This window comes from Anser brachyrhynchus (genome assembly GCF_964034855.1).
Source record: "Anser brachyrhynchus genome assembly, chromosome: 4".
Classification (NCBI taxonomy): Eukaryota; Metazoa; Chordata; class Aves; order Anseriformes; family Anatidae; genus Anser; species Anser brachyrhynchus.
Window position 1 is genome coordinate 4,601,080 of NC_137698.1, and position 26,692 is coordinate 4,627,771.

The following is a 26,692-nucleotide window of genomic DNA, read 5'->3' on the forward strand; positions in this document are numbered from 1 at the left end:
TGATGAATCTAACCTTACAAGCATGAAGTTGTGTATATAGTGCTCCACTTTTTGTATTTATAGTTGAAAACTGAAAATTTGATTTTACAAGTCCGAGAGATGTTTACATGTAGCTGCTTCTACTTGTTTGCAATAGTCCATGTGTACATCCTTTTTCACTTACATCTGCAGTTAGATGGTATAAAACTGCAGGATGAACCTGCAAAGATTCTCTCTCTAGAGATACCTATACAGTGATCAATAATAGAAATCTGATTATTTCTGTAAATTCTTACATTTTGGCTTGTGGACCTGCATGGACAATGAGTGCCATGAACTAGTTTACAAGAAATTGTGACCAAATAAGAGCTAAATGTTATGAAATGTACTGTACCAGCTGCCATTGGAGTTTACTGACTTGGCTTCCGTGTCCATCTTACACACTTCACTGAACCATGCCACCGCATCTGCTTGTACAGACTAAAAGCATGAGTTTGTGTGTCAAACCTGCTTGTTGTGTGATCACGTCACATGCTAAATGGCTGCTCACGGTGACCTTTGATTCCAGCTTCTGAATTGTTTCTTTTTGTCATCTCAAGGGAGTCACACCATGGCTTATTGCTAAAAAGAGATAAAGCAGAGGAGGATAGAAAGAGGCCTTGAATTTTTGGGGAACACAGTTCCAGCTGCAGGTGGATGGCTTCCAGTCTTGCGGGTCAGTCACCTGGCCCGTTTGATCAAAGAGGGTCCCGCCTGCTAATCAGCATCGGTTTGCCTTGCACTGCTCACGGTCATGAAGACATTGGCAAAAGGCCCTGACGGGTGCTTAATCGAGAAGGAAAGAAGTTTGGAGAAGAAACCAGACTTCTCTGTGGGTTGTTTGAAAAGGGTACAGAGATGCTGCAGGGATCATTTGGTGGCAGACACCGCCTGAGACCAGAAGCTTCTCAACTTTACTCAAGGATTGGTGCAGTATGTGCTCTGCGTATTGTATTTTGGGACTGCTGAAGGAAAAAGCATCCTTGAGACATGGATGAATCAGAACATCCTCCTCTGGAGGATAATGGAACTGACCAGATCTGTATGTACCATGGTGTGGTTTGCAGGTGATTCAATTTAAATTACACAAAGCTAGCTGAACTTCCCTGCAGAATTTTGGAAGCTATGGTTAGTTTTGGTTCACTTTCCTGTAACAGTTGACATAAAGGATACATTTTGATAATCTATTCAACATTTGTGGTCATGGCATTGAAGAAAATGCTTCAAGTCACATTTTCATCTTGTTTCAGTATTAACAGTTTTTCTTTTACAGTCTTTGAAGCCTTTAAATCTAAGAAAGAAGAGTTTATTTTTATGTTTCACAGGCTGACTTACCTTGTTCTTTTTCTGCTGTTGCTGTGACCTTAGTGTACATTATTACCCATCAAAGATTGGAGAGAAGTAAGTCTGTGTGATTACCACTGCCCACTTGTCATCACACTACACTGTTACAGGTGTGGTTATTTCTCCATTTCTGTTGACTAGGTTTCTAGAGAAATATTGGCAGTTTTTCTTCTCCATCTTTTTATTACTAGAAATACTTAATACATGCACATTTGTAGTTTTTGCCACAAGGTATTTTTTTCCAGTTTAGAGTCTTCATATGGTGCACTGTTGTTAGTTGGAGAGACTAGTTTCAGAGATGGTGCCATGTTTGGCAGATGGAAATTCTTTTTATATCGCTTCGGTTCCTAGTATGTAGCAGGATGATCATAAGCTTTTTTAGTTACTTTTTTGAGAGTTGTCTTTCATTTGTAGACCAAAACTAAAGTTGACGAAGGCAGCCTGTCTCCATCCATGTGTGGGTATTGTGCCCTTCTTGGAATGCACATTTTTCCTTGTTCAGTGATTTCATGTGAAGATGGGGACCTGTTGTGGTTGCACTTTTCATATTGCTTTGTGATATCAGATAAATATATACCACTATAATACTGTCTTTCACTTTGCTAAATCTTTAGTGCCATTTTGGTGTATCAGAGACAGAAACAGCTTTTCATCGGGGGGGATCTTCCACAGATTTTCAAAACTAAAATTTGTTTTAGTGGACTCCATCTAATAGTACCGTACTAACAAAAACAAAATCCCAACCCTATGTGTGTAAATATACATGATATACATATTTATTGCTCAATTCCATCCTTCCAACAATAAGATATAGAGAAATGTTCACAAGCATGAAGAAAAATACTTTTCTTTGCTTGAATTTTCAGAAATGCAACTATCAACCTACTTGAATAATTACACTTACAATAATAAAGCCCTTTGCATGGCATAGACTTGTGTTAATAGTTAGAGTGCTACAGCACTAATGTGACTGAAGGACTTTCCAGAAAGGGGACAAGAGGAGCATCGCATAAGCCCTCTGACTTGCCAGTTTGCTTCTGCTTGTTTAAGAAGCTCCATCTCAAAAAACCAACACGCTGAGGAGCAAGCTGCCCTCCTGATAGAAAGCAGTTCCTCATGCCTACGCCCTGACTTGGCACAGTTTAGCTGGGTATGTTGGAGATGTGAAGACTAGCGGTTGCTCGTTTTTATAAAATATCAGATACTGGCAATTATACAGTAAGGTTAGATTTATTTTTTTTAATGTCCTTCAGAGTGCTCAAATGCAAAATGCACTGGGATGTTTGTTATTTGACTAGACATCATTTGGCAATGCCATATTGAGTGTGTCCACAAACACTACTCATTTTAGCGAACAGTGACAATATAAAGAGCTATTAAAGGCATGCTCTCATTAGCACTTTGACATTTTTTTATTTTTTTATCTATATTTTTAAACTGTCCTGACAGCATCCATTTCTATATGCCTCAATAAAGCTAGTAGAACCTTGGTTCATCGTTTCTTCATTCAGGAAATAAGTTTCATAGACACTACTGTTAAGCATTACTCAAAAATCAATTCTCATTGAAATCCCTGACAGTGAGGCCCCACTGAAGAAACACTTTAGCACCTTTATTCACTTTCTTTTCTGTCTTGCAAAATAATTTCTTTCTTTAACTCCTGCCAGGTAGGAATACTGTGGGTTTTTTTTGGAGTTTTTTTCTTTTTTCTTTTTTTTCATAATAATCTAATTTAACTTTTTTTAAACCTTTCATTGTTCACTTTCACGGAAGACTCATTCCATTTAAAAGACCATGGTGAACAGCAGATAATTTAATTTGAAAGGTTAAACTACATAGATTTGACACTAATATTTGCATAAAATATTTGCATCTCAAAGATTTATTTGAGATGAAACCTAACAGTATCTAGAAAAGTTGTATATTCAGTACAAGAAAAAAAATATGTTGTGTTTAATATTTCCTCAAGAAAAAGCACCCTATGAAGACTTGCATCATGATTATTTTGTTTAAAAAGCAACTGCTTTTGGTGCTATTATATCGTTTTTTCTTTTGATGGCAAAGCTACAGTTTGAACCACCTGTGTGTTGTTATATCTTTTAGTAGCATTCCTTCAAACAGATAATGATTTGCTTTGCTTAGTTTGTGATGGGAACAGTAGTTCCTCTACCAGTCTTTTCAGTTGTAGAAATGTGTACTGGTGTTCGTCTACACCGTTTCTATATCCCTGACCTTTTCAGGTATGATTAATTCTTTTTTCTTTGAGAGTTTTCAGTATTTGTTTCATACAAAGTTTTGTAAGCATCTGTTACTCAAGTGTGTTATAGCCACATTGTGCAGAAGTCCTGCTACAGAAGCAGTAAGTCTTTTAAGCACTGTATGGAATATGTCTGACATACGCGGTCCTTGTCTTCATATTCATAGGTTAGCGTGGGGAATCTTTCTTTTTCAGGATGTTTTGGACACCTTTTTTTTCCCCTGAGGTAAAGCATGAAATGTTAATTCATGGAACAATTATACAATGTATTTTTTTGATTTATATTTTTATTTATTGCTGATTTTGATGTCATGTTCTGGTAGTGTATCAAGGCAGAATGATGCTCTTCATCCAGCTGTTTATATATTCTTTTTGTCTACCGTTCAAGTATTATGAACAAGTTTCAAAATAATCCAATCAGTATACCTGCGCATGTGTAAAGTATACAGTTTAAAAAGGGATAATTCGTGTAGTTAGCATTGGATCCATTAAGAGTTACAGTTGTGGATGGATGCATGTGGGTATTAGTTACTCAGTTATGCCATTGGAAGAGACGACACAACCCCAAATGAGGCAAGCAGTCCTTGGGTCCGTGTGAGAAGGACCTGGGTATTGTTTAGTAACAAGGGGAATATTATCGGCTTCAGCAGTGGTGTTTCTAAACACCATTGGTTGCCTAAATCAGGCAAAAACACGTTACTCACTACAGTGAGTAAAAGCTGCAGAGATGCTCCCAGTCTCTCGAATGTGATAAAGATGTTAGAAAACATGCAGAAGTTGGCCTTTCCTTTCAAATTTCCTGATCGCTGCTACTTGACCACCTTAAATTTAATTTTTAATTCTCTGTATTTTACCTAAAGAGAGACCTAAATTTTCACACTAAAGTCACACACAATACCAATATCTGCAACAGCAGTGGTCAGAAGAGAGTCTGGTTTTTAGTCATTGCAAAATAATATTCAATTTCAGTGATCAGAATGAAGACTAACATCTGTGGGTTTTGGGTTTTGTTGTTTTTTGTTGTTGGTGGTGGTTTTTTTTCTCCTTTCTGCAACTTGCTTTTGTGGATCTGAATGTTGCTGTAATGTACAAATGAAAATTTTCTTGCACCCTCTGTTATTGAAGTATTTTACATGGTGGTTGGATTCATTAAATGATGTTAGAAACAAGTGCCTGCCACCATCATTTCTGATAGATTTTTTTAAAAGATACTCCACAAAACAAGTGGAGTTTGTATTTAAAAACAAAGAAAAAAGAAAACAAAAAGAGAAAAAAAAGGAGGGGGGGGTTGGAGTTTTGTTTTTGTTTCATTATATTTTAAAAATGCATCCAATTATCAATGCTGCTTGGAAATTTAATTTTCTTTGGAAAACAGGGGGCCTTAACTTAACCTGGGACCGTTATTGTATTACTTGTTTCTATTTAAAAAAGAAATTGTATGAATTTCCCAGATACCATTGGTACTTGCACACTTCTCTGAAGTATTATGAAGAGTTGGGTTGGTGGAAGAATGTTTTACATATTGTTAACATACATGTGGATATTCTTATATTATTGTACATGTTTGGGAAAATATCACACAACTTTAAAAATGTTACTAAGATGTATGTATCTGACTTTTTCCTTTGGAAAATATTATATATTTTTATTTGTATTTTTTACTTTTTTAAGTTCATCTATATGTGCAGTTATTTTTGTATTGCAAGTGGTCTCATAATTGCAGTAGAGGAGATAAAAGTACGAAGAAAAGTAATTTGGCAAGGATTACACTGCTTTTGGGGAAAAAAACACATGGGTCAGTATCATATTATCAATCCTAGAAATATTCTGAGTGTCTTAGCACTGTAAATATGTCACGAGACCTCTTTTCATGAATAGTGTAAAGAATTGCGAGGTTTTAATCACCTGTTTTAATTTGTTATTAATTACCACTTTTTTGTGGCCTCTGGTCCTGACTTAATTGAACCTGATCGAACAGCATGCTTTTTTTTTGTTTGTTTTTATTAAAATTTCTCCTTGTTTTTCAGTTGAATACTGTTTTGTTTTCTTTCGGTTTTGTACTTCGGTTTTTTGTTTCTTGCTTGTGAGAAGTTGATCTTCAGAATTATGTTTACACTATTTATGATTTATTTTCATAATGTAAAAAGTGTGTAATTATTAAAATATCAATCCAACTGTTGGTGCTGATTTGCATAGTTATAAAGTTCTTAGTGTTGGTGCAAAGAAATTGCTCTGGTCTGTCTGGATTGGAAAAAGCTCATGCTGCGTGGTGCTCATTTGCAGTTGAAAATCTAGTGTGGGTCATGTCAGTCAGCATTCACATTGCCACAGAAATCGGGGCCTTTGCAACATGCTGCATTTTCCTACAGTGCACAATTAAAAACAAAACAACAACAAAAAAAAAAAACACCTTGCTCTTCCTATTCTTAATACACCTTTTCCCTTCAAAGTCAAGTCCATTTGGTCACCTTTTTTGAAGAGGCGGAAAAGATTACAGATATCCGCAAGCTAAATAAGTTAAAGTAGAAGCTTTGTTGCAAACCTTAGAGCACCTCCTCACTCTGGAAAAGCTGCAGGGGTCTGCGTATCTGAAATTGAAACTATTGCTTAGGCAAGTCCACAGGCGTCCTAGGATCCAAAGAAATAAAGCTGAAAATCACCCTTTCTAAAATAGTGATGTTAAAAAATAAACCTGGACTGTTTCTCGTCCGACAAAAGGACAGTGTCATGAGCAACGGTACAAACTAGAGGTCTGTTTTTTTACTGTAAATCTGCTTTGTTCAAAAAAAGACGAAGCATAAGAATTATTACAAAATAGTATATTTTCAAAAGTGCCCTGTTCTCAGAAGACACATTTTTGCAGGAGTCTCCTTGAACAAAGGACTTTTTTGGAAGAACAAAACTTTGGGCAGTGGCTGTAATCCCTTCAAAGCATTGTTTAAATGTTTGTGTTTTCTAAGTCCCAAAATATTTCAGACAAACAAAACACTCCCCACTTTTCCCCCCATCCTTCACCTCAAAAATGTATTCACTCTAGGCTAAAAGAGAGTATGAGCACCATGGGGTTTTGACCTCTACTCTTAACTCTTGGTAATCTCCATCAGTGTACATTAATCGTATCTAGCTCTGTTTTAGACTCCTAGGAGTACTAAAAATAGCTTTGCTCCATTTCCCAGAGGAGGAATTTACAGCACACAGCTTAACTTGCCCAGCATCACCAAAGAAGTGCCCTGCAAAGCCAAGAGCAGGTGCTGCTCCCAAGGGCTGCAGGCGCTGGCTGCGACCATCGCGCAGTCCTCGCTTCTCCTGCGGTGACCCTTGGCCTCTTCTTTCTGCTACCTTCCTTGTTTCTTCTCCTTTTGTAGAGGACAAAGAGTGGTTCTTGATACTGCTGCAGCTGTGCTGTCAAGAAACAAGCAAAAAGCGTGTTTTACGTGGTTTCGTTTTGTTTTGTCTGTCACTGTCTTTCCCCTTTAGCTGCAGGTAGCTAAGGCATGCTAAACCGGAGCTATGCTGGCTGCCTTTCCTGAGACTACACGTCGTCTTGGGGACCATTAAACTCATGAATCCTCCAATGAGGGAAGGAACTGGCAGTGTCTGTAAGACTGCGGCCCAGAGGCCATTCTCCTTTGATGAAGGGGAAGCAGCTTTTTGGGGTTCCTGGGCACCTCCCCCTGGATCTGGATGCTGCCCCTCAGCCCCGGGCCTGCACCTGCCGGGCAGATGTGTTGGGTGGGTGTCCTCTGTCAGGGGCCTGTTCTTTCAGAACTGAGCCCAGAATTATCCTGCCTTCAGCAATGCCACTTTTGCCTAGCATCACTTTGTTAGCATGGGGTCAACCGTTTGGGACATTTCCAGCTTTTTTTTTTTTATTATTATTATTATTTCCTCCTAAACACACAGCTTCATTACTAATGTAGTAACAAACAGTGGGCTCTGGCCGCTGCTAGCACTCAGTGGTTTTCCCATTCTGTGATTTTACTGCCTCCTAGTTATCTTTCAATATCAGGTTCCCTCTACAGTGACATTTTAGTTAAGCAGTCTACTATAGACCTCTCACCCTACTGCACTAATGGGACATTGACCTGACTTTCCTCTGGAGGTCAGTCCTATCCAGGTACCTTCTTCATAATTTTGTGACATCCTGAGGTATTCATAGGGCTGCAAATGAAATACCAGCTGCTTTCCCCTCTCATTTATTTAATGGAGCTCTTAATTAAATACTTAAAGGCCATCACTTAGATCCATCCCTGCTTTGTGGACCTACTAAACCTGCTAATCTTTAACCATTTAACAAGGAGTCTGTGGAAATCAAGAGAATGCAACAAAAGCAGCCTTTTATATACTCACCCCATGCAACTTCACCTAGTGGTCCAATTCTAATAACCACCCAAAAATAATTGTTAGCAGAATAAAAGAACAAAACAAACCAAGGAGCTGACAAAACGTTCGTGTTCCAGCAAGTAGTAACAGCCACACCCAAACACATGTGAAAAATAAAACAAGGGAATGTCAAAACATTCATGTTCCCACAGTCAGTCTGTCTTCCCAGGGTTACTAACTCATCTACTTTTTTGTCGAGTTCTGCTGGTTCCCAGTCTGAGCACTCACAGAACGTTCTCCTCTCTCTCCCTTTTCCTGGCTTCAGTGCTTCTAAATGTTTGCTCAAAACTCAGAACTTGGATTCTCTGTTTATGTGTGTACATATATATGCATTTATCTAAGCATACAAATAAATACATGGACTGTATTTTTAGGAAAATACTGTACAAAACCTGCTCCGAGAGATCATGTTCTGCCAGTACGGTTGGACTCAATGTGCTTTAATTTGTGTCTGAGGTCAAAGGTGGTCAGAGCTCCTGTCACATCAACTAAGACTCAGGTTTTGACGTATATACGTCAAGATGTAATGTTCAATAACCAATAAATATTCCTATAATTTTTGTATGTACAGATTACACCTTGAATGAGTTTTCCAAGTACCCACACCTAAAAAAAGCAGTCATGAGCTCTTTCTGGCATTACCTTTTGCCTGGCTGGAATAACAAGTACCCAGCATCTTTTTGTGCACTTGTAGGAACTCTCCTCTTTGTGCCATAGTAATTGTTGTGAAGTAATCTTATCTGGTTAAGATAAAATACATAGATATGGGGAAAACAAAAATACAACAACAAAAACCCTCTCACTATTATCATATTGTATCATAGAACGGTTTGGGTTGGGAGGGACCTCAAAGACCATCTCGTTCCAACCCCCCTGCCATGGGCAGAGATGCCACCCACTAGATCACGTTGCCCAAAGCCCCACCCAGCCTGCCCTTGAACATTTCCAGGGATGAGGCATCCACAGCTTCTCTGGGCAACCTGTTCCAGTGCCTCACCACCCTCATAGTCAAGAATTTCCTCATAACCTGTAATCTAAATCCCCCCTCTTTCAGTTTAAAGCCCCTCCCCGGAGCCTTCTCCATGCTGAACATCCCCAGCTCTCCCCAGCCCTGGACACAGCACTCCAGGTGGGGCCTCACAAGGGCAGAGCAGAGGGGGACAATCACCTCTCTCCACCTGCTGCCCACCCCTCTGTTGGTGCAGCCCATGACGCAGTTGGCCTTCTGGGCTGCAGGCACCCACTGCTGGCTCATGTCGAGCTTTTCGTTCACTAGATCCTCCAAGTCCTTCTCTGCAGGGCTGCTCTTAATGGGTTCTTCTCCCAGTCTGTGCTCATGTCTGGGATTGCCCTGACCCAGGTGCAGCACCTTGCATTTAGGCTTGTTGAACCTCATTAGGTTCACATGGGCCCACTTCTCAAGCCCGTCCAGGTTCCTTCGGATGGCATCCCTTCCTTCTGTTGTATTGACTGCACCAAATGGTCCGCCCTTCAAATCTCTCCAATTTAGAAATAAGGCTGTTGTGTGGGCTCGTGTCAGAGGCCTTACGGAAGTCCAGGTAGGTGACGTTGGTCGGTCCATTAGCTTGTGTCAATAAATTTGCCTTAAAAAAATCTGGAACTGCAAACACTACTGGCACATTCAGCACTGAAACAATTCTCTACAAAAATTATTATTCAGGAGCCAGCAAGTGTGGACATGGCTCTGAAAAGCTATGCTGCTGTGAAGCTCGGTAAGGTGAACAGCCGTAATGAGTTTGCTTCTCAGGACGCAACAGCAGCATGTTGATTTTCAGAGGTACGCTAACTCCTTCAACAGCAGATGGGTGGAAGGCACTTACTTCCTTGTAACTGATCGTAGTAACATTTGCTTGTTTTCATCCATCATATAGGGAGACAGGAAAAAAATGAATTAAGATTTTCAGAGAGCAGTAATTCTCGATATCATGGAGAAATAGCTGTTATTATTTACTTCACAGCATCATGATGGAAGGTGGAAGGAGTGGAAGAGGAACAAAAAAAACGAGTGACGAGGTGCCGGAAAGTCCTGTGTCTCAGGCTGGGTCTCTCTCTGCTAACTGGGGGGAAAAGACCTCCTCCTCTGCTCTACACGTGAGACTTGGCAGGCTTGTTCCTGCTGATAATATCAAAAGAATGTTCAAAACCCATGAGTCAAGAGGGAAGGACATTTTTCCTGATTTAAGTCCCATCCCATGACTCAAGGAACAGAGGAGCAGCCTGCCTCCTAACAAGCTATTTCACATACCCCTCTGAACTTTCCCAGTGAAGTTCAGTATTATGTACAAGCTTTGTTTTGCTAAATCTGGAACAAAAAGTCCTGGTATAAGCCGGACTGGCTGCTGATGCGTGTTTATAAAGGAGCAGAAGCACAGTAGCTTGTATATCCCTTATATCTCTCTGTGGTCCAGGGTTTCTGAGAGAGCAGGACTGGGCAGGATGGTGTAAACAGCAGAAGTTTTTCAGCGTTAGCATTTCCAGCAGCCCTGGAAGAGGGACAAGGCTGTTCGCAGCACCAACAGAGGGCAGGGACACACCGGGTGCAGGAGGCTCGTCTGTCCTTAGATGCCTTCTGACTCACAGACTGCATGCTGTCAACAGGGAAACAGGGAAAACAAGGAAATGATGCCTGGGCTCTAGCTCTTCTGTGCATTATCTGTACAAAGGGATTGCAGTTAAGTACAGTGTATAATGTATGCAACTCGAACTACAACTACCCTGTGCTACTTATCATTTCCCAGCTTCCAGAGGTGTAGGCAAAACAGAAAAGCGTTACAGCGCTCCTGACAGGCTCTAGTCCAGGCTCGATTTGGGCACCATCAGCTCTAAGTGCCTGTTCTCTTCTTGAGAAGCCCCCTCAGTTAGTCTCTGCTGCACCTCTGTGCTGCCGGCTGGTGACACCGGGATTCTGACGAAGCGAGGATGTGAAAGCTGTGGAGCTTCAAAACCGACGTGGTCTGAAGAACACAGGGCTCAGAAAAAAATGCCTGTAGGAAAAGGAATGCTGGTGCTCGACTAGAGAAGCTGAAAGAAAGGTGGCTTATTTGGCACAAAAATAAGGAGGTGCGCTTCTTCACCTGAAAAAAAATTGGAATGACTAACTGGGTACTAGAAAAGACAAGTATCCTCAGCTCGTGAACTTGTGTGGATTTGTCCATGTGCCCTGAGAAATCACGCAGGCTCAGTGCTGCAGGTGGCACAGGTGAGCTGCAGCCGGGGTACAGCGGGACGTGGGCACAGGTTTTGCCCATGCAGCTCAGGGAGGAGTGGGTGCACCTGTGGCAGAGGGGAGGAGAAGCCGAGGTGCTGGGCTGGCAGCTTGCCTTGCTGTTTGCAAAGGCAATGCCTCTTAACATCGGTGCCTGCTTTTCCCGGGGTGTTTGACGTCCCATGAAAGGGTCGCCAAGGGTATCCATGAAGAAATGCCTCCTTGAACCAACTCACGTCTGTGATTTAAGCACAGCGCTACAGTTCACAGGAGGTCATGGGACTAATTGCAGGTAGCTCCTGCCTGCACTGAAATAGGACATGCCAGGGCATCACAGCGCTGGGGCTACAGCCCTGTTATACCCACGGACAGGAAAACATAGCAAAAAATGTAGCTCTCACTAATTCACCCTGCTTTCTGGGAATAGATATGTGGATACTGTATAGAGGTACACACTCACGAACAGATCCTGGGAGACAGGGAGCCGAGCTGTGAAGACGCTGTTACGGCCCTAGCCTTACTTGAACCAAGCCCCTGGGGTCCCCCACCACGGCATCTGTGATTTGGGAGCTGGAACGAGGGACAGCGAGTGAGGGAAGGAGGGATGGAGGGAGGAGAGAGGGAGGGAGGAGGAGGGGTTTGGTAGCACCAGTGCTGGGATAAGAGGCGGGGATCCCAGCTGAGCCGTGCTGTTCTGTGCCATGCCGGGCGGGATGGAGGAGCGCTACAGCAAGGCAGAGACCCTCGCCCTGCGGAGGAAGCACATCGGGTAGGGGCGGCAGGGGTGGGTGGGGAGCACGGTGAGGGTGGTGGGACCTCGTCCTGCAGGAGCTGAGCCACCCGCTGCGGGCTCAGCCAGAGCCCAGACGCGTTCACGAAGCTCGTGTCACACCGGCTTCTCTATAGGGGCCAGCTCGATACTAAGGGAATCTTGCCCGCGTTACACCGGGCTGTGTAGGGCAAAGAGAAAAAGACCTGCAGAAAGGGCTGACCCAGCAGAAGAGCAAAGTGTAGTCAAGAAACAGCCCCAAGTGACGATGACGAGCTGTGCTTCTTTAAAGTGGAGCAGAGGAGTAGCCAGAGGCATCAGAAAAAGATGTGTGCAGCAGGACTATAAGCTTTGAGAAGGAAAGAGGGTGGATGAATTCACTTTCCAGGAGTTGCCTCTGGGCTTTACAAGTTGGCGATCACAGTGCACCCGACTGAGGGGATGCATTTCGTAGCACTGAGTTACCTGGAAACAGCCGTGTTTATCTGAGACCACATAACCCTTTCTGAAAGTTTAGAATGCTTTCCCTCTGCTCAGCAATATCATTCAACATAATTACACAGCTGGCATGTTCTCCAAGAGAGAAAAAAAGGGGAGGGAGAGAGAGTTTAAAGAGGGCTTTGGATAATGTCACATGGAACCTGAGTTTTGCTGGAAGCCAGCATGAATTAGGTGCTTATAAAAAGCTGCTTTTAGAGATGTTATTCAAAGCAGTCAGGAAGAAACACCGAGATTTTAGGTGCCTGCTCAGCACCTCTGAAAATAAAGTCTGCCAGGCATTAGCATTTTGTTCTTGAACATGACCTCTGTGCAGTACAGTCAGCCCTTGCGTAATGACTTTTTGGCTATAGCATAAAACAGCTCTTAACCACCCAGCTTTATTCCCAGAGAGCTAACTGGCTATACATGTCCGTGAGAGATGTAAACAACCAGAGCTACAGCCTACAAATGCAGTGGGACGTGTAAGGACCTGGGAGGACTTGCAGTCCCCGTGCTCGCACGGAGCCCCTTCCAGACAGGGTCAAGGACTGAGGGTGCCCTTACCCAGGACTGCTGCTGTCCTGCTGTGCCAGGGGGCATTTGTCAGCCCCATCTCACCACCCCTCTGCAGATGGAGGCAGCTGTCACCAAAAGAGCTCCAAGGAGGGGGAACGACTCAGAAAACTAAAACGGTGTTGTTTTATACATTTTTAGGCCTTCCTGCAAAGTTTTCTTTGCCAAGGACCCTCTGAAGATAGTGCGTGCTCAGGGCCAATATATGTTTGATGAGACTGGAGAAAAATACTTAGACTGTATCAACAATGTTGCACACGGTAAGCAGTTTATCTTGTAAGACTGCTTCTGCTGCTTCATTTCTAATCGGAATTGTAATGCATGTATTTCAAGTGATGATGACAGGGTCACACGGCTTCCTCGTGTGGTTCAATAGCAGACTGTTTGCGAGTAATACTATTTTCTTCTTTAGTTGGCCACAGCCATCCATATGTGATAAAGGCTGCAACAAAACAGATGGAACTGCTCAATACAAACTCCCGGTTCCTGCATGACAACCTCGTTCAGTACGCTCAGCGTCTTACGGCTACCCTGCCAGAGAAACTCTCTGTGTGCTATTTTGTTAACTCTGGGTATGTCTGCTTAGTTATTTTTTCATTAAGGCTATTTTCTCCCTGTTCAAGATGGACACTCAGAATTTGTTAAAGTAGGACTTAGTAATAAGCAACAGAAATATTTCCAGTACTGATTGATTGCAGGATACTCTGTCTCTGCAGCTGTCATATTTGATATGATGGCTCGGTGCAAGAGAGCCAAGGCATGAGACTGCTCTGCAGAACATCAGGCAATGGGAGCAGAGGGGCTGAGGACCAGGCTGGAAGTTTGGGTCTCCGTAGCCGGAGCAGATTTGTGTCCTCTGCTGCCTGATGGCTGGGGAGGATGGAGCCATCATGGGGGGGGGGGAGGAGACAGGGCCAACACGCCCTGACACTTTTGGGGGGTTTTGTGGCTGTGTTGTGCTTTCAGCTGCTCGCTGCTCTGCGGTGTGGTCTCATTTGTGCCTACAGAAGGTAAATGTCCACAAACAAACTGGGGGAGGGAAATAAAGCATCTCTTTGTTTGCTGTTTGTACAAAGGGCTGTTTTTTTCCTCGCCCTCTTATGTGGCATTTACAGTCACAACCTTAGCATTGTAATCTGTATAGAAAAAGAGCCTGCTGTGTCCCCTGCCTCCTCTTCTGTTAGCATAGATTTTAATTGGAAGCCCTTCCTCACTGTTTTGTGGATGTATCTGCTGTGGTGCAGGTCTGAAGCAAATGATCTGGCTTTACGACTGGCCCGGCAGTACCACGGACACCAAGATGTGATCACCCTTGAGAAGTAAGTACATAAAGCAGCTTGTGTAAATGCAGCCAGCAACTCCTGCAATTACTTCAGAAGTGGCTGTGCAGCAACCCCCTGCTGTTTGTACTGTACTGCCTGCTGAAAGAAAGGCTTTGTTGCTTTCATAGTAGAAGAGGTCAGGAAATAAGTTTCCCTTTTTCACATTTGGATAAACACAAGTTCTGAAGATTTGTGAAAAACAGAGATTGTCGGTCACCCCAGAAGGTCAGTCACCTGTTACAGGGTGTTTCCCACTGAGAATGACAAAGCAATTCATGCCAGAGACATGAACGTTAGTTTGAAACATCACTGAGCGGTCTAGCCACTGGGCTGTTCTGGAAAAGGGCTTTCTGTTTGTGATACTCTGCTGGAAATGCTTCATTTTGGACTTGAGGATCTTGAAGGTCTTTTCCAAGAGACTCTAAATGAGTCTTTGGTGCTATGATTCCATGGTTCTAAATAAATAAGCATTCAGTGTTCAGTGTTCAAGAAGGATGACCTTGGAGCTCTGCAATGGTGTTGATTCCCGGCTGCACCAATGCTCAGCTCTTCTCCATTGAGCACAGGAGCATACACACAAAACTGAGCAGCTCCAAAATCAGGAGGAACTGAAAGGGCTGTCAGTCCTGAGGAATGTTCTTGACCAAGTCTCTGGGTCTCCATAGCCTGGATGCAACTGTAGCATTGGTTACACTGCTGTCGGGCTGGATCTTTTCCTCAGGTCACGATCAGAAAATCCAGCCAGAGCAACCGTAGGAGCACATCTGTGACTGAAAGGCACAGAGCTTGTTTGACTCAGGTGTAGCCAGATCCCTGTTAACCCTCCTTGACCCACAGGGACGCAATTTGGAGCCCCTGACAGTAGTTTCAGTCAAGAGAAGCTGATGATGGAGCTGGCTCAGTCACTCTGCTTGACTGCAAAGTCTTGCCTGCCCGAACACCACAGGCCCCCAGTTTCCAAGGCTCGGTGGGGTTTTGTTATAGCTGTGGCCCCGGTCAGGGTGGGTTTTCTGTCTTTTCTTTGCCCCCATTGGCGGTCTGTCGGACTGACAGAAAGGAGTTAAGAAGAGAAAGGAAGGCAAAAGTATTCTCTTTACCCAACATGTCTGCTGCTGTTTGATTGTGACTCGTCTTTGTTTTGGGTTGCAGTTCCCTCTGCTTCAAGTTTATGGCTGAATGAAAGTGTTTATTCCCTGAATTATGCTGCTTTAGGTTCAAAAGGCTGTGCTTCCTCATTTCTAGATCAAATTGGCCTCAATAGTAACCATCTTCAGCATACTTACAAAGCTTTTATATTCAAACACTGTTCACCCTTATCCCATGACTGGCTTTGGCCGAATAGTCGGGCCTTCAGGGCAGGTAGGGGTGTGCTGCTGCTGTATAAGGGCCACAACCTCTGTTGTAATGCAGACTCTTGAGAGTCTTTGCAGTCGTGTTAGGGCCTAGCTTACAAAGCTTGGGCTGGCCAGAGCAGGGCCTGCAGGGTGGCCATGAGGCAGCTGGACCCACCCTGCGCTGCTGTTCGTAACTGGCCAGAGCAGCCACTTCAGAGGTGGTGCCATCCAGGGGACATCTCCTGCTCTGTCCTCACGCTGGCACCTGAGTTTATGCAAGAACAAAAGGTCACCCCTGGTTCCAGTCTTGCTAGTGAATTAAAGCCAACCGCGATTTCACATTGCCTTTGAGAGAAAGACTGAGAGAATTAAACTACGATCCTGTCACAAACAGTGCTACTGTGTTATAGATACAGTCTCGTATTCTGGTTTATTTATAAGAAAAATGGTAAATTTAGCTCTTCTATAAATTTGGTGACTTCAATATTTAACACTCATGCAGTGCTTACCATGGCCATGTTACATCTCTGATTGACATCAGTCCCTATAAATTTAATCAGCTGGGAAAGGACAGCAAGAAGGAGTTTGTGCATGTGGTAAGTGAGCTTTTTTTTTTTTTTTTGGTTATTGTTATGCCTATTATGTGGTGTATTCAGTTAGCTACTTCTGGTGTAAATATACTTTCATTCTGCTTTGCTGATGCCAGCGTACGTACGCTTGAGTGTCAGTGGACTTAATACAGCAAAATTGTTTGCTTTTGGATTTCAAAGAGAGTCCTCGTCTGCAAGGCTGAATTCATTCAGTAGTACACTACAAGTTTTCAGAGTCATTGCACTGTACAGATACACAGTTTGAGGAAGGTAGCCAATGTCTGTTGTGTTAATTTGGCTAAAGATATGCAGGACTTTTAAGTCTACTTCAAAAAACTGGAAAGGCAGAGCCCATGTGCACACAGTTCTGGGTACAGAGCTCATGGATATTCACCTGAACAGGCTACAGTTTGATTTCCAGCCTGATCTTGTATATCTTACAATGACAAAAATCACTCTCAGCTCAGAGGAGCACACCAAACTGCTCACAGGTCTTTCCGAACTCTTTATAATGCTCCCATTCCTTTATTTACTGAACTTCTTCCAACATTGTTTGTGGAGGCTTGAAGGTCATACAGAGTCTTACTGTGATGAGGATGCTGGAAATCAAGTGCCAGACAGAAAAACCCAGTTTTCCAGTTGCAGGAAGGGAAATTCCTGCAAGAAACTGAAATAAGTTGACAGATGAGGACTCAGTATTATGTCTTAGGGGAGAGGAGGAATGGGCTTGAAGAGGTGGATGAGGTAGATGGCTCTTTCAACATTTTCGTCCAGTAATGCTGAACACATCACAGGGCTGGCTTTGAGTTTAGGCTCCTGTACATATTTTTGTGCAGTTCCATGAAGAAATTGAGATTGTGCTAACTCCTGTTATGTATCTATGTGGAAAGACAGAACTGTACCCTGTTAGAAAAACTTGGAGCAATGAAAAGAAACAGAGAGTAAATGTTTCACAGAAGGATTGCCTTTAAAAAATAATAATAATATATTTTTTTAAATTGGTCTTCTCAGGCTCCTTCTCCAGATATCTACAGAGGGAAATATAGGGAAGACCACCCAGATCCAGCAAGTGCTTATGCTGAAGAGGTGAAAAAGATTATTGAGGAAACACAGAAGAATGGACGCAAGGTATGTGTCTCGTGCTCTAGAAATGCTGAAGCTTCATTTATTTAGAGTAAAATGGAGGCATGAAACAGGAAACTAAGGACATGTTTCTCTACTTAGTTTCCCTTGCTTGCCTTTCATTTTCCTGTGATGTGTTCTGTCTTCAAAATGTGCCATTTTTCAACCTTATCATAATTTTTCTAGGTATCAGTGAAAGGATCAATTATACATTTGTAAATGAGCAGATACAACCAAAACAGTTTAATTCTCTATTTTATGCATTGCACCAGTAGACTGTAAATATCTTAGGGCACAAGCAAGCTTTGAGGTCAGCTGAGAACACAAGTTTTAGCAAGGATATATAAAAGTCTCTATGAATGGAGAAAATATGGAGAAAAAGATAGATAAAATCTTGATACTACATTTCTGATTCCGGTAGCTTAAGGTAACTTTGGAGTCATCTGAAAAGATGAACCTTTCAATAATATACAACATGACCTTGATAAAAAAAGATCCTTTCTAAACAGGTTTACTTACAATGTGTGTTAATATTTTGTATGATGGCACAAGCATTTAGAGATACGTAGGGCTTGATTCAAAGCCCCACATTCTGTGGAGATTGGAACAACATGTTCCCTTCTAGTCCAATGGACTTGTATCACTCTTCTTTTAATTTCTTCATCAACTTTTTTTTTATCCTCTACTAACGGATAGTTTTGTGTTTTTTTGTTTTTTTTTTTTCTTCCCTTGTTTCCTTTCTTTTGCATATTTCTTAGGTTTTGGTGACATAGACCTGTGGCAGGACAAGTTGTGCTAAAGGCTAAGCCTCACATGCTATGGGAAGCTTCGTACTCTTTGGCCGTAGCATGCCTCTTCAAATATAGTGTACGGTTCTTTACACGTTACTGCTCGGCCTTGTTTCCAGGAAGACTGCACCAGACCAGAGAGACTTCTTGATGCTCAGGGAGGGGTTCACAAGTGGTGTGGGGATGCAATCCCTTAAATAACAGACTTATGCTGAGACTTTGGGGTAATGTTGTATCTCTGCTGCATAGACATGTTGACAAGAAATGAATTTTGATGTTCCAGTGTGTCTGATCCGCTCCTTTTGCCCTTCCTGACTTGAAATAACTTTCTTTTTCATTCCTAGCAACTGGAATTATTTCACCTATAGAATTTTTCTCCTCTTATGTCAAGTGCCTCATGCTGATATTTCACTTCTTTAGTTATTTTCATTAGGCAGGGGTGCCCAAAGCATAGCCTCAGGTCATCTTATAGTTCAGCTTCTACCCAACTCTACCTGGTGTTAAAAGATTGAACAATTAAGCTGATCACCATATATACCTCTTACTGGAGAGTCCTGACATTAAGCAAGTCTTATTTGCCTCTTGGAGAAAATGGCAAACAGTGGTATGTCTCCTGTAAATGGAAATCTGTTAATAAATTTACAGAGCTCCCAGGAGCCTGTCCGCTGACACCAGTGTCTTCAACTTTAATGGCTGTAGGACCGGGGGTTAATGGAGGTCCTTGTATTCCCATCAGGTTACAAAGGTGGCCCTGGCTACTGCAAATTTGGGCACCCCCAATTTAAAAAAATGAAAAAATTCTCTAGCCATAGCTCCTCAAGAACCCTCAGATGTCGAAACCATTGTGTGATTAAATTTGGGCACACATTTAAACATTTATTTCTAGACTGTTAGATGTTTGTGCAAAGGCCAGGCAGATGAACATAGCTCTTACCTCAGTTTGTTTTTTGTAGATTGCTGCTTTCATAGCCGAATCCATGCAGAGTTGTGGAGGCCAAGTAATTCCACCTGTGGGCTATTTCCAGAAAGTGGCAGAGTACGTACATCACTTTGAAAGGGCATAGCTGAAAATTAACTGGAGAAAAAAAAAAACAAACATTTTTCACTATAGGCTGATCCAGTCAAATCAACTATCTTCCTCTCTTGCTCTTGGTTATCTGTGATTTCTTCCTACTTTTTGAAAAGTATGATTTCACTTCTATTTTTTATGGAACATCAGCTGACTAATTATTTTTAGCTGGATAATTGTCTTTCCTTTTCTATCTTTAATCTTCAGGCCATAAATATGATGGAAGATGAAGTCGAACCATCAGAGAGGGAGCCCTGCAGTAAAATTACAGTACTCCTATTTTGCATCAAAATACTAGACATTTTTTGTTAACATTTAGTCAATTAATATTTTTTCAATTGAAATAGCTACAGCTCTGCTTGATAAGTTTCCAGTCTCTGTTGCACACCCCAGCTCTGTTTTGTCACACTAAAAGCAAAACAATTGGCTTGAATGGAGTCAGTTAAATGCAGCTAGAAAAAGTAGCTGTTGATATCTGTCAGAAATTTGATAAATGAACTATAGGTTTATTAGGGCCTGAGTAAGAGCCCAGTCAACGAAGGACTCAAGTAGTACTTGCAGTACTTGTAGTGCTCAAGTACTATGACAAAGGATAAGCTCAAGCTGAGTCACTCAGGATTCACAGGTCTGACTATTCCTGAAAACAGAGTCCTGGCAGCAGTCTTTGGAATAAGAGAAGAAGAACCAACCTCTTCTTAAGCAGACTGCTGGGATGTATGCCAGGGGGTTTAGCCACTTATGCAGTCTCTGAGCGTGGTTCTTAGAGCAGCAGCACTGAAGTTCCATACCAAGTTGTGTTTCAGCAGCTATGTTCTTTCTTTTTTATTGTCTAAACTGGTTTCACACTGGAGATTTTCTGTACTACCAACATCCTTGTCCTAGACTCAAGACCAGTTGGCGAAGTTAGTCACTCAAGCTATTCTATTTGTTTCCAGGTATGTGCGTGCAGCAGGAGGTGTATTCATAGCTGATGAGGTCCAGGTTGGCTTTGGCAGAATTGGGAAGCATTTCTGGGCTTTTCAACTGCAAGGTGAAGACTTTGTGCCTGACATTGTCACCATGGGAAAACCCATTGGCAATGGCCATCCTATGTCTTGCGTGGTCACAACAAGGGAAATTGCTGAAAGTTTTGGTGCTTCTGGTCTGGAGTATTTCAATACTGTAAGTTTGTACATGCAGGTTTGTCCTTTTGTTTGTTTACATTTAGCAGTTACCAGTTGTTCAGGCGATTCACACAACATCTGCATCCATCACTGCATCATATTGCTAAGAGCTCAAGTCAGTCACAAGCTAATATCTACAAACAAGTGGAGAGGCTTTGAAATATGCTCTCTACCAGGTGGTATATCTTAAAATGGACCAGCAGGACTCTGGCAAGTCATGCACCTCATCTCATAGCCATATAGATAAACGCTTCCTTACTCCTCCCTCTCCCTAGCTCCCCTCTGAAATGCTGACCATGTAACACTTCATTTTCTAGGATAGGCTCAGCAACGGGTGGTATGCAGGTGGGGTTCATGCCCTGGCAGACCTTGCTGTGCAGTCGTCACCTAACAAAACAGTGACCCTTTACCAGGAAACATTTGAGTGGCATGCATGCCACAGAGGAGCAGCTTTCTTGTTAAATCCTCTTTTCTGCTCCTGTGGCTGAGACTTCTTCCCAGCTACCATGAATTCTCTTTTCTTTCAATGGAGTTTACACCCTACAGTTGAAGAAATACCAGATTTGTCACCCACTGCTCTTCACAGGAGCATTTTGCCTGTTTATATAGTCTACGAACCATGAGAGCAGCTTGAACACTTGAGCTGTGAAATCTTCAAATTACTGAAACCCGAAGCTGAGGAACAGGGAGGTCCCTCCCTTGGGCTTTAGTACACTGCCCAAACCATGGGGAGCTTTTCTGCACAGCCTGCACAGCACAAAATCTCTGCCTCTTTAAGCTTTCCTCACTATATGCCAAGTAGGAGAAGACAAGCAAAAACTACCCGGGTAGACATGGATGAATGTTTCTGATGGATGTTGTTTTCCCATTGTCTTTACTATCAGTTTGGAGGCAACCCAGTGTCTTGTGCAATTGGTTTGGCTGTACTGGAGGTAATAGAAAAAGAAGATCTCCAAGGAAATGCTACACGTGTAGGAAATTATCTCCTAGAATTGCTGGCTGAACAAAAGGAGAAGCATCCCTTAGTGGGAGATATCAGGTAGGTGCCCTATGGCATTTCAGTGTTTCAGAGAGAAGAAATGATGAGGGAAAAAAAAAAAAGAAAGAAAGTCTGGGGTGAGGAGAACCCAGAAACAGGATGCCATTATTATGTTCCACCTCTTTGAAACTGGACTACCCAAAACTAATACTGTAAACAACATGTTTGTCAATAAATGTTTCCATTCAGCTGTTTAGCTGGGAAATAAATGTAGCTTAGAAAGGCTAAGGCACACCCCCATGCAATAGCCCAGTTGCCAGCACACTCTTGGGATGATGGAGACCCTCAAATCTCTGGCCTGTTTCATTTGGAGGTGTTAGTGTAGGTATCCCTCATCTCATGTTAGAACCTTGATAACCTCTCTTAGTTTTTTGTTTTTACTATTATTGTTGTTGTTGTTATTTTTAATTCTTGTTTTCGGTTATCTGTCTTCCACATTACCTTGTTTTGAGGTTTACAGGATAAGAGAGCAAGAATATTCTTAGCTGGCCATGTAGCCTTAATGAGCCAGTTAAATTTATTCAGAATTAGCTGTTATCTCACTTGATCATCTGAAGTAGCAAGTGCCAAAAGACAGCTAAACAGAAAGTCTCATCATTTTCTTGTTCTTTCCCCTCTTGCATCCCAAGAAAGGGAAGTGCAGTTGTTAGGTCTACATTTGAGCAGAAGGCTTGGGTTCCTGACACTGGATTTCATTTTTCTGTTTTATTTTTTCTCCAGGGGTGTTGGATTGTTTGTTGGAGTGGATCTGGTGAAGGACCAACAAAAGAGAACACCAGCCACAGCTGAAGCCCTTCACCTTATTTACAAGTAAACGTTTTCTAATGACTACATGCAGTGATCAAACCCTCCTAATATTCCCTAGCAGTTACTCATTAATTTCAATTTAAATTTCTGTAGCTTCTGATGACATGGTATTAGAAAAAAAGGAAAATTTCAAAGTTGAACTTGGCATGAAGGGTCTGACAGGGCACAATATAGTTGTATATCTGTGTTTAACACAACTGTTTCCTCTTTCCACAGGCTGAAAGAGCAGAAAATCCTCCTTAGTGCAGATGGACCACACCGAAATGTACTAAAATTTAAACCACCAATGTGTTTCACTATGGAAAATGCAAAACATGTAGTGGAAAAAATTGATGTACTTCTCACAGGTATGTATGGTTTAATGATCACAAGAATACTCTTTGTTGTAATGACACTTTAGAAACACCAGCCACAGTACCATAATGCAGGCTATTACACACAAGGAAAAGAAAGCAATTACGTTTCCTTCTCCTTGTCCAAACTGCTGTTCTCAATGCCATTTACTCAAAATAAATTTAAAAGCCTCAAATATACTTCAGCCAAACTTCTTAGGCAAAGTCCTGCTCTTGATTCTTTGTCTCATAGGCTCAGTGTTCTTATTTATCTCTGGTCACATATGCTATGTGTTAAGGAGCAAATAAATTAATTCACCAGAGTTCTGAAAGACACTGGTGAAACTTTCCATAATGCTCTTTTCCTTCTCTTTTTCCTTCCTTCTCTTTTTCCTTCCTTCTCTTTTTCCTTCCTTCTCTTTTTCCTTCCTTCTCTTTTTCCTTCCTTCTCTTTTTCCTTCCTTCTCTTTTTCCTTCCTTCTCTTTTTCCTTCCTTCTCTTTTTCCTTCCTTCTCTTTTTCCTTCCTTCTCTTTTTCCTTCCTTCTCTTTTTCCTTCCTTCTCTTTTTCCTTCCTTCTCTTTTTCCTTCCTTCTCTTTTTCCTTCCTTCTCTTTTTCCTTCCTTCTCTTTTTCCTTCCTTCTCTTTTTCCTTCCTTCTCTTTTTCCTTCCTTCTCTTTTTCCTTCCTTCTCTTTTTCCTTCCTTCTCTTTTTCCTTCCTTCTCTTTTTCCTTCCTTCTCTTTTTCCTTCCTTCTCTTTTTCCTTCCTTCTCTTTTTCCTTCCTTCTCTTTTTCCTTCCTTCTCTTTTTCCTTCCTTCTCTTTTTCCTTCCTTCTCTTTTTCCTTCCTTCTCTTTTTCCTTCCTTCTCTTTTTCCTTCCTTCTCTTTTTCCTTCCTTCTCTTTTTCAACTGGCTTCATTGAATATGATTGTCTCACTCAAATTCAGCCTGAAGGTTTTCAGGCTTTATTTATCTTCTACCTGGGGACCAGTCCAGGGGAAAATAACATCAGGATATTTATCATTAATAACATATTATTAACATAAGGACTCTCCAAGCTCATTCTACATCGAACGCTCCCATCTCCTGAGGTTAGAACAACTGGAGCTAGCCTAGCATAAACCTGCAGGATTCAGCTTTGAAAGGTCTATCTATAGGGTATATAAGGTCTATATACCTGTGCTCTGGCTAAGCTGCTAAGTTCATGCTATTCAAACACCCACAGTCCTGATACATTAATCATGTTTCCTTAGAAAAATGTTTTAGGAAGTATTCTTTACTTTTCAGTTACTCTCCCATGGGATAAATGCTCAGAGGAATAGTTGATTGGGTATTGTTTCCTTCAGCTAGCAGTTAAACTGACTGTATGCTTACTTACGCCTGGTTATTTTTGTTATTTTTTTTCTTAGAAATCGAAGAGGCAACTGGAATGAAGACAGGAAATGACATATCTGCAAATGCACAATGTAAAAGAAAAGTATGTTCTTTTTTTTTTTTTTCAATCTTATTCATATAGGTGTTTGGTGAAGCAAATGACACCCTCATTTTTGGTGGCATGAGAGGCTCTGTGCATTGATACTGAGCTCAGAACTAGTCTGTTGAAAGGAGCCTGAGAGGATTATGTTACTGGGGCAAAGCTAAAAAGAGCTGACCTACACAGACCTACAACAAGGAACATTTCATAGACAAGCCCATTGCCTTGTCTGCCTTATATATATGCAAATACAAGCAACCCGACCTTGGGCTGCACACAACTGTGAGCTCTTAAGCAGTCAAGAATTTCACCAGTTCTAGGTATTGAGTGCTACCAATGGATATTTGGCTTTCTAAGCAAGCCTTCAGCCTGGAAAATTTCCAATTTTTAGAGCATTCCGAGGATTTAGTTTCCACTGTAATGGAATCTTTGACTATGAATGGCTGACATCCAAATTAGGACTCCTTAGGTTGCAGCACTGGCTTTGGACAAATCATATATAATTTCTCACACCCTTAAAAATACATGTCATCCACTGTGCTATAGGGAAGCTCACTGAGGCATCCCTTCACACATTTTCCAGTGATGCTGCAAATGGCAGAGAGGCAAGAGCTCAGCTGTCTAGGGAGACAATAATCAAAGCAGAGATCGTATGGATTACTGGCTATCTGGATAATAGATAAATCTAGATTTGGGGTACAAACTGTTTCATACATTTGTACACATTCGGTTCAATTTATTTCAAAGGTGAGAAGTTATGCTTCTGAAAGAGGGGAATCGGGCAGAGCTTCTTAATGGGAACCAAGTTCAATGCCTGCCTGTTGAAAGACATGCGCCTTCATTGATATTTCATTTGTGTTTCAGACTAATGAAGGGAGTTCTCAAGCAGAGCCTGCAAATGAAAGCACCAGCTGTATGAATGGAGCTGTCTGCAGACAAGAAAATGGTTTTTACCCTGAAAAACGCTCAGTGCCAAGTAAAAGAATAATAACTTGAAAATGGAAAGTTTTCTTTTTCAGTTTGAATTTGTTTTCTATTTGCTTTTGAGGTGAAGAGTGCAATAGTCTGACTCCTAGGATTTGTCTGAAGCCTAGTGCTACCTTCCCTAAATCGACTAAATACCTATTAGCTTCATTAGGATTTTAAAATACATTTTCAGATATATGAGAACTATACCATGTGGCCTGAAAGCTACATGTGACAGAACGGGCAAGTGATTCGTGAATATCTTGGTGCTGATTGCAGGCTTGGCTTAGGTAAACAAACTCTGTGAAATCTGTGGATTTACTCATATTACACAGAGTCTGAATTGCTTCACCACCATACAAGCAAATCACCAATCCTATAAAGTTTAACATGATGAACTTAACATGCTATTTTTACAATATTTTAAATTTCAATATATAATATTGAGATGTTAATTACTTTCCATGTTTTAATGGCTGAATTCACAAAACAATACTTGAGAGAGAAATCATTGTTATCTTCCTGTGTATCTTAGGTCCTATGGACCATATTCCCAGCTGATATAAATTGGTGTAACTTTGTTAATGTAAGTGATGCTCTACCAAGAGTCTACCTCTGTGTGTGTAGAGGAACAATGTTCATGCAAGCCATTCTTACTTTGTGTTCAAAGAAATGAATATGGATCATAATTTTCTATTGGTAAAGCAACTTTTATAGAGAACTATTTATATAGAGTAAGATTTTAGCTTTTCTTTTTTTCAAAAGTTTATATATTGAACCCTCTAAGTCCACAAAATATGCAAGTACAGTATAGATAATTTCAGATGCACTGAAACGAGGCTCCCAGGGATAGCCCAGCTTGCATTCCCATGGATTTTAGATGTTTTGAAAGCTGTAGGAAGTACTGCCTGATCCTTCTGTAGCGATTCTGTTACTTTTTGTCAGAGGTGATGAAGAGTTGCACACCAGTTGCACTGGATCCTGACACATAAATGGCTAAGCTAACATTTGATAGATTACTAAAATGAGAGGACCTCTGCATAAAACATGCATGGAGCCACTTTGCAGGCACTGCCTGTCTTTGCTGGAGATATTCTAGCCTGACTTGTGCCTCCTTGTTGGTGTCAGATTTCAGTGAAAGCGCACAAGCCCTGCTTTTCTCTTTTAATATATGCACAACTCTATGTTATGGAAAACGCTGAGGGCTTTACAAGTGGTATGTACTTCAGGAAAAAAAAAAATTCAATTTTCATACCCTGAGTTCTGCTGTTTCATAATTGCTGCTAACACCACCACCAATATGACTGAAAATTGAGCACCTTATTTAATTTCATGTTTTCCACAATTTGCTATATTAATATTGATATTTCCAATGTAACTTCATCCAACATCCTCAAGCTGGCTTATTTTCTATTTCACGATTCTTGAATAATTCCATAAAAATAAATCTCTTATTTGTAATTATGAAATCATCCACAAAGGTGTGTTTTTGTTTCAATTTCGTTCTTCAGTAACACCCGCTTGATGAGGAAGACCACTTCAGTTTTGGCCTGGGCTTCTCCCCATGCCAAAACAGAGCTGGCTTGGCTGTGTCTCCCCGAGGCTCTATGTGGTCCTCTGCTGTACACAGCTCTCACC

General features: G+C 41.6%; 3 protein-coding genes and 1 long non-coding RNA gene across 18 annotated transcripts in view; 2 read left to right on the forward strand and 2 right to left on the reverse strand.

Moving 5' to 3' along the window:
- The window catches only part of COL25A1 (collagen type XXV alpha 1 chain), a 306,551-nt gene extending 300,758 nt beyond the window's left edge, over positions 1 to 5,793 (forward strand). For all 12 annotated transcript variants that reach the window (XM_080592133.1, XM_080592134.1, XM_080592140.1 and 9 more), the window contains one exon: positions 1 to 5,793. In XM_080592133.1, the coding sequence (XP_080448259.1) occupies positions 1 to 3 (3 nt within the window). In that variant the 3' untranslated portion in view covers positions 4 to 5,793.
- Positions 5,427 to 9,477, reverse strand: LOC308195166 (uncharacterized protein). The gene is made up of 3 exons (XM_080592155.1): positions 9,171 to 9,477; positions 8,645 to 8,742; positions 5,427 to 7,021 (listed from the first exon to the last, which is right to left on the reverse strand). The coding sequence occupies exons 1-3, from the start codon at positions 9,396 to 9,398 to the stop codon at positions 6,955 to 6,957; spliced, it is 393 nt and encodes a 130-aa protein (XP_080448281.1). The 5' UTR covers positions 9,399 to 9,477; the 3' UTR covers positions 5,427 to 6,954.
- Positions 9,419 to 26,523, forward strand: ETNPPL (ethanolamine-phosphate phospho-lyase). Of its 3 annotated transcripts, none has more exons than XM_080592142.1 (13): positions 9,419 to 9,561; positions 13,192 to 13,310; positions 13,463 to 13,622; positions 14,295 to 14,369; positions 16,209 to 16,302; positions 17,308 to 17,424; positions 19,160 to 19,242; positions 20,211 to 20,436; positions 21,323 to 21,477; positions 22,198 to 22,287; positions 22,501 to 22,631; positions 24,024 to 24,091; positions 24,953 to 26,523. In XM_080592142.1, exons 1-13 carry the CDS (start codon positions 9,482 to 9,484, stop codon positions 25,082 to 25,084), a joined length of 1,530 nt encoding a protein of 509 aa, XP_080448268.1. In that variant the 5' UTR covers positions 9,419 to 9,481; the 3' UTR covers positions 25,085 to 26,523. The 3 variants fall into 3 exon arrangements, with proteins under 3 accessions (XP_080448268.1, XP_080448270.1, XP_080448269.1); XM_080592144.1 differs by lacking the exon at positions 9,419 to 9,561 and adding an exon at positions 11,002 to 11,222; XM_080592143.1 differs by lacking the exon at positions 9,419 to 9,561 and adding an exon at positions 11,847 to 11,997.
- The window catches only part of LOC308195171, a 30,725-nt gene continuing 23,182 nt past the window's right edge, over positions 19,150 to 26,692 (reverse strand). Inside the window, exon 3 of one of the 2 annotated variants that reach the window (XR_013951306.1) lies at positions 19,150 to 19,281. This is a non-coding gene — a long non-coding RNA (uncharacterized lncRNA). The remainder of the gene's footprint in view (positions 19,282 to 26,692) is intronic. The other variant, XR_013951307.1, reaches the window with a different exon arrangement.